The sequence below is a fragment of the Pongo abelii genome, chromosome 1 (assembly GCF_028885655.2).
Source record: "Pongo abelii isolate AG06213 chromosome 1, NHGRI_mPonAbe1-v2.0_pri, whole genome shotgun sequence".
Classification (NCBI taxonomy): domain Eukaryota; kingdom Metazoa; phylum Chordata; class Mammalia; order Primates; family Hominidae; genus Pongo; species Pongo abelii.
In genome coordinates, this window is record NC_071985.2 from 96,368,050 (window position 1) to 96,380,814 (window position 12,765).

At 47.4% G+C, this 12,765-nt stretch overlaps 1 protein-coding gene across 1 annotated transcript; it reads left to right on the forward strand.

The window, feature by feature from the left end:
- The first annotated feature begins 48 nt into the window (after positions 1–48).
- Positions 49–7,550, forward strand: CFAP141 (cilia and flagella associated protein 141). The gene is made up of 4 exons (XM_002810108.3): positions 49–396; positions 1,041–1,081; positions 6,060–6,189; positions 7,112–7,550. Exons 1-4 carry the CDS (start codon positions 364–366, stop codon positions 7,211–7,213), a joined length of 306 nt encoding a protein of 101 aa, XP_002810154.1. The 5' UTR covers positions 49–363; the 3' UTR covers positions 7,214–7,550.
- The last annotated feature ends 5,215 nt before the right edge of the window (positions 7,551–12,765 follow it).

Consider the following 12,765-nt stretch of genomic DNA (forward strand, 5'->3'; position numbering starts at 1 on the left):
GTTATCTGCACATTTCTAAGAGGGTATAGGGCATGAGGATTTGCCTCCAGAGAATTGGTGGGACTGTGTGCATACCCTGGACCTACGACCATACGGATACTCCTTGGGACCCTAGCACAAGAAATCCTAAAATCAGGACTGTGGCCCTTGCTCATAGATGCCTGTGTCACCAACAGAATGCTGCAGAACAAGGATTCTCTCAAGGTTTCTGGGGCAACAGGCCAGGTGGCCAATCAACTCCTAGGCCCAGGGTTATTGTTGGAGGTGTAAATGTTACTATGACTACTGAAACCTTGGTTACTGAACTAAACAGAAAGAAGAGTCTGTCAGTCTCCTCAGACTGTATCAAGCAAATCTATAGACATGTCTGTGGAAAAGATGACAAAAGTAGAAGAGGTATGCAGAGTTGGAAGGAGGGGCTGGGTTGAAGTTTGATGAGGTTTCCAGATCAATTTACTATAAGTGCACCTTTTACTGGGAAAGGCTTTTGATGTAACAAGGGTATAATGTAGTTAGTAACAGGAGTGGGAGGCTATGTGTAGTACATAGTAGGTATTCAAATATGTGTTCCATCCAACCCCTGCATGTTTTCTTTGATCCATTCTGAAAGTAGAGCTTTCCTCTCCCTATTTCCCCCTAGGAAATTGCTTTCTCAAAAAGGTCTATGTGGCTGGGCGCGGTGACTCACGCCTGTAATCCCATCACTTTGGGAGGCTGAGGCGGGTGGATCACCTGAGGTCAAGAGTTCGAGACCAGCCTGACCAACATGGAGAAACCCCGTCTCTACTAAAAAATAGAAAATTAGCCCGGCGTGGTGGTGCATTCCTGTAATTTCAGCTACTCGGAGGCAGAGGCAGGAGAATCGCTTGAACTCGGGAGGCGGAGATTGCAGTGAGCTGAGATCGCGCCACTGCACTCTGGCCTGGGCAACAAGAGCAAAACTCTGTTTCAAAAAAAAAAAAAAAAAAAAAGGTCTGTCTCTCATTAGAATAGAGGTTCTGGAGACTGAGGCAGATCAACAGAACTACCTTTTCTTGCAGAGTTTTCAAAGGGCCATGGGACTTAAGAAGACGGTCAACAGGTAATCTGCTTCTATCCCCTCCCTTTACCTTTCAGCTTGACCTTTCCACTCTGCTGTCCTCCCTGAGCCACTTCCCAACTCTGCTGCATCTCTTTAGGGGCTCATCAAGAAGGAAAACAGATGCAGAAGGGGTGAGAAGCAGCCTTGTCCTCAAAGCAAATGAGATCAGCCTCTTAGTGACCACTAGGTTAGGTGATACAGATTGGTTTTTATTTTCCCCTGCCTCTCATTCTCTGGAGAAAAATTGAAGCATGTTTTTGTTTTCTTTTTTTATCAAGAATTCAAGTATTTGTTGCCTGGCTTTGTATTAATTATGTGGTTGGTAGTGCAGTATTTGTTGAACCAGTGAATGAGAAGATTCACAAGACTGGGCTACGTATCCTTTTCACCCTGATGAGCTTTTGAAAAAACTAATGCAGCCGGGTGCGGTGGCTCACGCCTGTAATCCTAGCACTTTGGGAGGCCGAGGCGGGAGGATTCCCTGAGCTCAGGAGTTCAAGACCAGCCTGGGCAACATGGTGAAATCCTGTCTCTACTAAAATACAAAAGAAATTAGCCAGGCATGGCAGTGTGCGCCTGTAGTCTCAGCTACTTGGGAGGCTGAGGCAGGAGAATTGCTTGAACTTAGGAGGCGGAGGGTGCAGTGAGCCAAGATCACACCACTGCACTCCAGCACTCCAGCCTGGGTGACAGAGCAAGACTCTGTCTCTACAAAAAAAAAAAAAAAAAACACTGATGCAAGCCTGGCATGGTGGTTCACACCTATAATCCCAGCACTTTGGGAGGCCGAGGCAGGGGGATTGCTTGAGCCCAGGAGCTCGAGACCAGCCTAGGCAACATAGGAAAACCCTGTCTCTACCAAAAAAATTAAAATTAGCCAGGTGTGGTGGTGCATGCCTGTAGTCTCAGCCACTCAGGAGACTGAAGCAGGAGGATCAGTTGAGCTCAGGTCAAGTGATGCCACCACTGCATTCCAGCCTGGGTGAGAGAGGAAAACCCTGTCTCAAAACAAAACAAAATGGGCTGGGCACATTGGCTCATGCCTGTAATCCCAGCACTTTGGGAAGCCAAGGCGGGTGGATTGCTTGAGCTCAGGAGTTCGAGACCAGCCTGGGCAACATGGCAAGACCCCCATCTCTACCAAAAAACTTAATTTAAATAAATAAATAAGCACTGATGCCTAGTTCTTAACCCTAGGAGTTTCTGGTTAAAGTGGTCTGAAATGGGATAGGAGAAGCCTTTTTTTTAAGGTTTCATGGGTTATATCCAGAGCTAGCAAGGATGTGAAGAAACAAGAACACATATGATTTTAATAGGAGTCTAGGTTGATACAGCCATGTTTACAAAGGCAGTTTGATAAAATATATCAATTTAAATTTACATATCCGTTGAACTGGCAAAAATAGGAATTTATCTTAAATATACATACTTGGAAAAGCACTAGAAGGTACATACACAAGAATGTTCATGACTATTGCTTATATTTATTTATTTATTTATTTATTGAGACGGAGTTTCGCTCTTGTTGCCCATGCTGGAGTGCAGTAGCACGATCTCAGCTCACTGTAACCTCCGCCTCCCGGGTCTAAGCAATTCTCCTGCCCCAGCCTCCCGAATAGTTGGGATTACAGGCGCCCGCCACCACACCTGGCTAATTTTTGTATTTTCAGTAGAGTCAGAGTTTCACCACGTTGGGGTTTCGCCATGTTGGCCAGGCTGTTCTTGAACCCCTGACCTCAAGTAATCCTCCTGTCTTGGCCTCCCAAAGTGCTGGAATTATAGGCGTGAGCCACCACGCCCGGCCTGATTACATGTTTTTTAAAAAAGAAGATGTACTTCCCAGTTTATGATAGAAACATTTTCTGAAAACATTCACAAGTAGCTGGGTGTGGTGGCTCATACTTGTAATCCCAGCACTTTGAGAGACCAAGGCAGAGGATCACCTGAGCACAGGAGTTTGAGACCAGCCTGGGTAACATGGTGAGACTCTGTCTCTACAAAAAAAAACAAAAATTAGCCAGGCACACACACCTGTTGTCCCAGCTATTTAGACGGCTGAGGTAGAAGGATTGCTTGAGCCTAAGAGGTTGACATTGTAGTGAGCCATAATCACACACTGCACTCCAGCCTAGGCAACAGAATGAGACCCTGTCTCAAAAAAATATATATGCATAAGTTAGCTGGGCGTGGTGGCACACGCCTGTAATCCCAGCTACCCAGGAGGCTGAGGCAGAAGAATTGCTTGAACCTGGGAGGCAGAGGTTGCAGTAACCAGAGATCGCACCACTGCACTCCAGCCTGGGCGACAGAGCAAGACTCTGACTCGGAAAAAAAAAAAAGTAAAAACTACAGTCATTCCCAACAAAGTGTGTATATATATATATATATATATATTTGCCCAGAGATAACAACTTTTTTTTTTTTTTTTTGAGGCAGAGTCTCCCTAAGACAGAGTCTTACTCCACCACCCAGGCTAGAGTGCAGTGGTGCGATGTCGGCTCACTGCAACCTCCATCTCCTGGGTTCAAGTGACTCTCGTGCCTCAGCCTCCTGGGGAGCTGGGATTACAGGTGTGTGGCACCACGCTCGGCTAATTTTTGTATTTTTAGTAGAGATGGGGTTTCACCACGTTGGCCAGACTGTTCTTGAACTCCTGGCCTCAAGTGATCCACCCACCTCAGCCTCCCAAAGTGCTGGGATTACAGGCATAAGCCATTGCACCCAGAAAGTTTTTAGTTTTCACTTAATGTATTTGTTTTCTTTCTTTCTTTTTTTTTTTTTTTTGAGATGGAGTCTTGCTCTGTCGCCCAGGCTGGAGTGCAGTGGCGCCATCTCGGTTCACTGCAAGCTCCGCCTCCTGGGTTCATGCCATTCTCCTGCCTCAGCCTCCCGAGTAGCTGGGACTACAGGCACCCGCCACTGCGCCCAGCTAATTTTTTTATATTTTTAGTAGAGACGGGGTTTCACGGTGTTAGTGAGGATGGTCTCCATCTCCTGACCTCGTGATCCGCCCACCTCGGCCTCCCAAAGTGCTGGGATTACAGGCGTGAGTCACCGCAGCTGGCCTCACTTAATGTATTTCTGTGTGGATTCAATTTTTTCAACATGTGGAAAATGTACTTTTGATTTTTTAAAAATGCCAACAGTAGATATATGTACATGCATGATGTATATTTATATTCTTTCTATATATTAAAAAACTTAAAACTGGCCTGGCATGGTGGCCCACTCCTGTAATCCCAGCACTTTGGGAGGCTGAGGCAGGCTGATCACTTGAGGTCAGGAGTTTGAGACCAGCCTGGCCAACATGGCAAAACCCGATCTCTACTAAAAATTTAAAAATTAGCAGCCAGGCGCTGTGGCTTACACCTGTAATCCCAGCACTTTGGGAGACTGAGACAGGTGGATTACATGAGGTCAGGAGTTCAAGACCAGCCTGGCCAACATGGTGAAACTCTGTCTCTACTAAAAATACAAAAATTAGCTGGGCGTGGTGGCACGCACCCATAATCTCAGCTACTCGGGAGTCTGAGGCAGGAGAATTGCTTGAGCCCGGGAGACAGAGGCTGTAATGAACCGAGATTGCGCCACTGTACTCCAGCCTGGCTGACAGAGCGAGACTCTGTCTCCAAAAAAAAAAAATTACCTGGGCGTGGTGGCTGGCGCCTGTAATCCCAGCTACTCAGGAGGATGAGGCATGAGAATTGCTTGAACCTGGGAGGCAGAGGTTGCAGTGAGCCAAGATTGGGCCATTTTGCTCTGGCCTGGGCGACTGAGTGAGACTATTTCTCAAAAAAAAAAAAAAAAAAATTAAAACTTCAATGAAGATTCCAGTCTAGCCAGGGCTGAGAATCAGTAGTATGATGGAAGGGATATTAGCTTTAGAGAAATTGGATTTGGGGCCAGGCGAGGTGGCTCATACCTGTAATCCCAGCACTTTGGGATGCTGAGTCAGGCGGATCACCTGAGGTCAGGAGTTCGACACCAGCGTGGCCAACATGGTGAAACCTCGTCTCTACTAAAAATACAAAAATTAGCCAGGTGTGGTGGCACATGCCTATAGTCCCAGCAACTCAGGAGGCTGAGGCAGGAGGATCACTTGAACCCTGGAGGCGGAGATTGCAGTGAGCCAAGATTGTCTCACTGTACTCCAGCCTGGGTGACAGAGTGAGACTGTCTAAAAAAAAAAGAAGTTGGATTTGAGTCCCAGGTCTGCCATTAAGTGACCTTGAGCATCTCACAACTTTTAGTTTCCTTATCTGTATTATGTAAAAATTAATGCCTATGGGCCGGGTGCAGTGGCGCATGCTACTCGAGAGGCTGAGGCAGGAGAATCGCTTGAACCTGGGAGGTGGAGGTTGCAGTGAGCCAAGATCACGCCATTGCACTCCAGCCTGGGCAACAAGAGCAAAACTCTGTCTCAAAATAAATAAATAAATAAAATAACACCTATGCCACATAGTTATTGTAATGATTAAATGATATTATGTACTTAATACATACTAGGTTCTAAATTACCCTTTTAAGGATTTTACAGTCTTCTAACAGTGGGGCAGAGGTTCCAGGTGAAGAAACAGTCTTGGGCCAGGCGTGGTGGCTCACACCTGTAATCCCAGCACTCTGGGAAGCCGAGGCAGGTGGATCACCTGAGGTCAGGAGTTCAAGATCAGCTTGACCAACATGGAAACCCTATCTCTACTAAAGATACAAAAAATTAGCTGGGCATGGTGCCAGGCGCCTGTAATCCCAGCTACTTGGGAAGCTAACGCAGGGGAATTGCTTGAACCTGGGAGGCAGAGGTTGCAGTGAGCCGAGATTGCGCCACTGTACACCAGCCTGGGCAAAAAGAGTGAAACTCTGTCTCAAAAAAAAAAAAAGAAAAGAAAAGAAAAAAGAAACAGCCTCACTCTATGGGGTTTTTGTCTCTACTCCTAACTCTAACCCACCCATTCAATCCCCACCTCTGTACCTGGAGCAGGTGGCGAAATTCACATACTCACTGTCTGTGGCAAATGACATTAGGCCAGAGAAGAAACCCATATGCCACCCTAAGGATGCAGGACACCATGGTACAGGAATTGGCACTGGCCAAAAAGCAACTACTAATGGTGAGTTCTAGCAGGGCAACCTGAAGTCTCATTCACTACTGCTCTGTGCCTTTGCCCACTGAGTTTTCCAAGCTCTTAGTGTGTGTCATTGCACATTTATCTTGTTTGCCTCTAGGTTTTCAGCATTACACCAGAGCAACACAACTCTAACTCCATTGCCAAAACTCTTTTTCATTAAGTGATTCTTTGCATCCACCTTACAGGTGGCAGGCACATGTTAAAGTCCCAGAGTATACTCTAGTTCCTGCTCCTTTCATCTTGGTGAGACTCAAAACTGCCTCTTAGATTGGGTGTGGTGGCTCAGGCCTGTAATCCCAGCACTTTGGGGGGCCAAGATGGGCAGATCGCTTGAGCCCAGGAGTTCAAGACCAGCTTGACCAACATGCCAAAACCATGTCTCTACTAAAAACACAAAAATTGGCCGGGCATGGTGGCACTTGCCTATAATCCCAGCTACTTGGGAGGCCGAGGCATGAGAATCGCTTGAACCGAGGCAGAGGTTGCAGTGAGCTGAGATTGTGCCACTGCACTCCAGCCTGGGCTACAGATTAAGACTTAGTCTCAAAAAAAAAAAAAAAAAACTGCCTCTTAGTGTGTAGCACTTGCCTCTCGGTACCTGTCTCTCTCCCGGGGTCCCCACTTGGTGTCATGTAACCATCTTTGTATCCCAGTTACTTAGTAGAGTTCCTGTTTCATGGTCTGTTCTCAGCAAGTATTTACTGAACATAGGGCTTTGCCTGTGGAGAAAAAAACTGGATAGGCTTCCCTCCGCTGGTTCAGCCTCTCTGCTACCACCCAGCTTTATGTCACAGCTAAGTCCAGCTCCAAGAGAACACAAATAATGGGAAAGCAACTAGGAAGAAAGAATAAGAAAGGGTGGTAAACAGAGGCAAACAACACTCTATTCTGCCCTCTCCACCAGGTCCGTCAAGCTGCCCTGCACCAGCTGTTTGAAAAGGAGCATCAGCAGTACCAGCAGGAACTAAATCAGATGGGCAAAGCTTTTTATGTAGAGAGATTCTGATGGCATCCAAAACACTGTTCTTCCATTCTCAACATGCCTGCTAACCTAGCCTTCTAGAACACCTACCACCTTGAACCTCCTTCCCAAAACATACCTGGATCTTGCTATCTGCCAGGGACTTAAGACAGTGCTCCCACTCTCACTTCTCCACTCTCTTGTTAATCCTTTGCCGCTATTTGGGAAACATGAAACAACAGTAACAACAAGAGTGACGCCTTGTGGTCATAGTGGGATTTACTGTGTTGATGCAAGGGGGCAGGGGTGGGGAGGCGTGGACAATGCGAGTTGAGAACCCTGACTTGGTATAACAAATAAAGTTACTTCTTAAAGGCTCAAACTTAGACCACTGGGCTCATTCTTTCAGGTCTAAATCTTGATTTGTTTCAAAAGTGCTTGTTTTTCAGCTACTGTAATCTTAACTTCCTGGATTTCACTCGCCACCTCTCAGATATCACTTTCACTTATCTTTTATTTATATTTGGACAAATTGCTCTGAATGTGGCTATTAATCTACAGACACCGCAGTGCTTGAGTGAGGAGGCCTGCATTTTGGGTTTTGAGTCAGCTAGTTATTGTGAAACTTTGGACAAGTTTCTTTCCACTGGGCCTGGATTCCCACCTATGCCAAGAAAGAGGATTCCAAACTTAAATGTCTCCAGGGGTCAGGCAGGTAATGTTACAGTTGTAAGGAAATAAGGAGTGGTGGGATTTGTAGGGGGCTGGAAAGAGCAGTCAAAATAAAGGCACTCAAAATTCTGAAAAATTCTGAAAAGTACTGATTGACCATGTGCATCGTATGAAGGCCATAGACAACTTTACTTACAAGGGTCCACTTTACAGGCTGGGCGAGGTGGCTCACACCTGTAATCCCAGCACTTTGGGAGGCTGAGACAGGTGGATCACCTGAGGTCAGGAGTTCAAGACCAGCCTGGCCAACCATGGCCAAAATGGTGAAACCCCATCCCTACTAAAAATACAAAAAATTAACCCAGCATGGTGGCAGTCACTTGTAATCCCAGCTACTCAGGAGGCTGAGGCAGGAGAATTGCTTGAACCCAGGAGGCAGAGATTGCAGTGAGCTGAGATCATGTCATTGAACTCTAGCCTGGGTGACAGCAAGACTCCATCTCAAAAATAAAAAGGGTCCACTTTACATGTGAATGACATCCCAAGCCAGAGAGACCCCCATTTCACAGCCAGTGACAGCTGTAGGAATACACCATGAGTCCCTGAATATACTCCCTGAACACACCATCGCTCCCTGATGTAAATGCCATTATACATTACTTTGCCCTGTGCTCTCACCTTGCTGTTGGCATCCTCACTGGTCACTTATGCTGTCCACATGATATTTTCCTGACCTTAACTTTGTGCCTTTGTCTCCACTGCAAAACTCATACCCTTCCCTCCAACCCAAGTCTGTCTCCATCCTTCAGTCTCCTACTGAATCCCCCATTTTTCTTCTAGCTGTCAGAGCTTCTTCCTCTGCCCCTACACATCCCACTGATCAAGAGGCAGTAGAGTATAAAAATAAGAGCACAGGCTTTGAAGTCAGGTGTGGGTTCAAATTCTGGCTTCACCTCTTTAATTCTTGTGTCATCATATGGAAGTGATTTAGCTTAACTGGCCTCAATTTCCTCTTCCGGGCCGGGCGTGGTGGCTCATGCCTATAATCCCAGCACTTTGGGAGGCCGAGGCAGGTGGATCACCTGAGGTCAGGTGTTCAAGACCACCCTGCCCAATGTGCTGAAACCCTGGCTCTACTAAAAATACAAAAATTAGCCAGGTGTGGTGGCAGGCCCCTGTAATCCCAGCTACTTGGGAGGCTGAGGCAGGGGAATTGCTTAAACCCAGAAGGCAGAGGTTGCAGTGAGCCAAGATTGTGCCATTGCGCTCCAGCCTGGGTGACAGAGCAAGACTCCATCTCAAAAAAAAAAAAAAAAATTTCCTCTTTTCAAAATTAGGACAATACCCATCTCATAGGCTCATTTGAAGAATTAAATAAGATAATGTATAAGCCCAGTGCTTGGCACACAGTAGGTATCCTCCATATTCTCCCTCAGGAGATTTCTCTGTGACCCAGGTCCTCAAGAGGTTGCTTGCTGACCTCTAGGCCAGCCCTCTTATCCAATCAAATATCATTCTCCACCCATGCCCATTCCTCTGTCTGTGCTACATATCCGATACTCAACCCCCAACTCCCACCACCTCTGCTTCCCAAACCCTCTTATCTTTAGTCAGTAACTACTCATGAGTGCTTACACACCAGATGACATGGAATTCACAGCCTAGTTGGAGAGGCAGGCACTGAACAAGTAACGACAAATATGGTGTAAGTTTTATAGGAGACAAAACATGTGACCTGGATCTGACCCAGAAACCTGAGACTGAGTCGCCCATTCCTTCTGTCTGCCTGTGTCCTCCCCTACCCTCTATTTTCTGAAGCTTCATCTCACCTTCGCTTTTTTTTTTTTTTTTTTTTTTGAGACAGAGTCTCGCTCTGTCACCCAGGCTGGAGTGCAGTGGTGCAATCTCGGCTCACTGCAACCTCCCCCTCCCGGGTTCAAGCGATTCTCCTGTCTCAGCCTCCTGGGTAGCTGGGACTATAGGCGCCCACCACCACGCTTGGCTAATTTTTGTATTTTTAGTAGAGATGGGGTTTCACCATATTGGCCAGGCTGGTCTTGAATTCCTGACATTGTGATCCACTCACCTCAGTCTCCTAGAGTGCTGGGATTACAGGCATGAGCCACCGCACCCAGCCTTTTTTTTTATTATTATTATTTTTTGAGACATTCTCGCTCTGTTGCCCAGGCTGGAGTGCAGTGGTACAATCATGGCTCACTGCAGCTTCGACCTCCTGGGCTCAAGCAATACCCCCTCCTCAGCCTCCTGAGTAGCTGGGACCACAGGCACATGCCACCATATCTGGCTTTTTTTTGTTTTTTTTTTTGTAGAGATGGGGGGGGGGTCTCACTATGTTGCTCAGGCTGGTCTCGAACCCTTGGGCTTAAGCAATCCTCTTCCTTGGCCTCCCAAAGTGCTAGGATTATAGGCATGAGCCAAATAGCCAGCTGCTCCTTCACTTTTTTTTTTTTTTAGACGGAATCTCTCTTGTCACCCAGGTGCAGTGCAGTGCAGTGGCGCGATCTTGACTCACTGCGACCTCTGCCTCCCGGGTTCAAGCGATTCTCCTGCCTCAGCCTCCCAAGTAGCTGGGACTACAGGCGCCCACCACCACACCTGGCTAATTTTTTTGTATTTTTAGTAGAGGCAGGGTTTCACTACGTTGGCCAGGCTGGTCTCAAACTCCTGACCTCATGATCCGCCTGCCTCGGCCTCCCAAAGTACTGGGATTACAGGTGTGAGCCACCGCACCCGGCCTGCACCTTCACTTTTTAAATCTTCCCCCATATTTATCTCCCAGGCCGCTTATTGCTTCTTTTACACAGGCAGTATATTTTGGCATTAGGAGAACAGGCTTTAACATTGGACAGATCTGGGTTTCAGTGCTGGCTCTGTCACTGACTGCATGGCCTTGTGCAAATTATTTTAATTTTCTGGGTTACAGTTCCTTATGCTGTATGTAAAAAGGGAGATAATGCCTAATTCATTGGGTTGCTCTGGGGATTAAATAAAGCACTTAGCAGCAAGTAGCACAAAATGTCCAATAAATGGTAACCCATAATGATGTTTTCTTGCTCCTATGATAGTTTTTTTCCTTCATTCCTTTCCATTACCTGGGCTTCCCTTACCTCCAACCAGACTCCCTCACCAACTCCTTCTATTTTTCTATTCTTCTTTCCTCTGTTCATCTGATCCCACAGAATGCCCCATCCCCTCTGCCTTGATCCCTGACCTTGGCCTCTTCCCCCAGGGCTTGTCAGTGCCAGGCTGGCTCCAGTATTGGCAGGTTGGCCCCCTACAGAGCCCATCTCTTCTGATCCTCTCTGTCTATTCTGTCTGCTCTCATAACATCACCCCATCATACCCATTCAGCCCCTCTTCCCTCTGTGGCGAATGCTATAACCAGCTCCTCTGGCTCAGAGGAACTCAATCCTGTTTGAAATGGCTGCATAGTAGATATTTCCAGGAGAGCTAAACGGCTTTCATCAAAGGCCATCTGATGTTTCTGCCTAGGTATGCCATACAAACTCTCCTTCCAAGACAGCTGCTTCTCCTCTGCATCCATATTCCCAGTCTGCCTCTCTGTTCCTCTAGTGCCCCAAACATTAAAGTCCTTTCATTCCTGCTAATCTCTTTCCCAGCCTCTCTTCCTCCAGCTTCTGATTCTTGAATGTGGGTAAGCTTCTCAGAGAAGGGAACTAGAACTTGAGGGGTTAAGGGTAAGAAGGGAGAGCAAGAAAGTACAAATTACATACACATCCCCTTTAGGAGCCAAAAAGGAACAAAGACATAAGACAACATCACTGATGCCTACCTTGGGGCCTGTATATGCCGATGTTAGTCTTCCCCTGAAAGGCAAGAGCCACACAACAGGAATTGACTGGGGCTTGGGACAAGCTATCGATCTAGATCAAGGACACTGTGGAGTTGGTATATGCTGGGGGTTGGGGTGGGTGTCTGGAATGGGAACAAGGACACATGGAACAGGCCTAGGGGCTGAAGCAGAGTGTCCTTCTCCCACCCCCACACTTCCACTCAAGCCCCCCAGCCCCCAATGCAGCTATAACTTGGGCTCTTTTCTGCCACAGTGGAGAGAAGCATCTGCCTGCCACATGACATTCAACAGACCTGATTCTCTCCAAAAGAGAAATCCCCCATATGGGAATCCAGCTGGATTCCTGTGAGGGAAGACCCTTGGAGAACGCAGCCTGGAGTTCTGGTAAAAAGCACTAGAAGAGGAGAGGACTCCTGTGGACTGCAGGCTGCTTCCTGGCAGAAGTTTCCTCTCTTACCCTCAATCTAAAGCCTTAGTTTCAATTCTGCCAGGCAAGGTGGGGAACTGTAAGTCTTCTCTTCTGGAGCCCACGATGGAGCTTGCCAGGGAGATAAGTTATTCTTCTGTTCTGGACATCCAAGGGTGACTTTAAGGAGGATGCCTGGAGGACATGGGGAGAAGGTGAGAAGGGTTAAGCTGGCAGAAAGGGGAAGCCAAGCATCTGCAGCACTCAAGAGCAGGACGATGCCAGGATGGTGCCTTCTGAACGGACCTCAGTAGTCTTGTGGGGGTGATCTGGGAAGGTTAGGAGTTCTGTTGGAAAGGTAAAGCAGGATGTACAAGTCCTCTGCCCCCACCCCGGAAAGCCTCAGGGCAGCTGGAATGGCATTGAAGAGAGCAGGTGGCAATTTTGATGAGGAGCTGCTGACACGGCTGATCCTCTGGGCGCTGGGGCCGTGACATCAGGGTGAGAAGCTCTGTGTGGGAGCCCTAGGGAACGATAGTTGCCCGGATGTGGAGCGTTGCCAGGTATTCTTCCTAGTTTAGGCCAACGTGATCCAGCAAAGGCCAGGAGCTGGTAGAGGAGGAGCTGAGGCAGGGATGACACGTAGGGCAATAAGCAAGAGCTGGCTGTCTTGGGAGGTGAAGA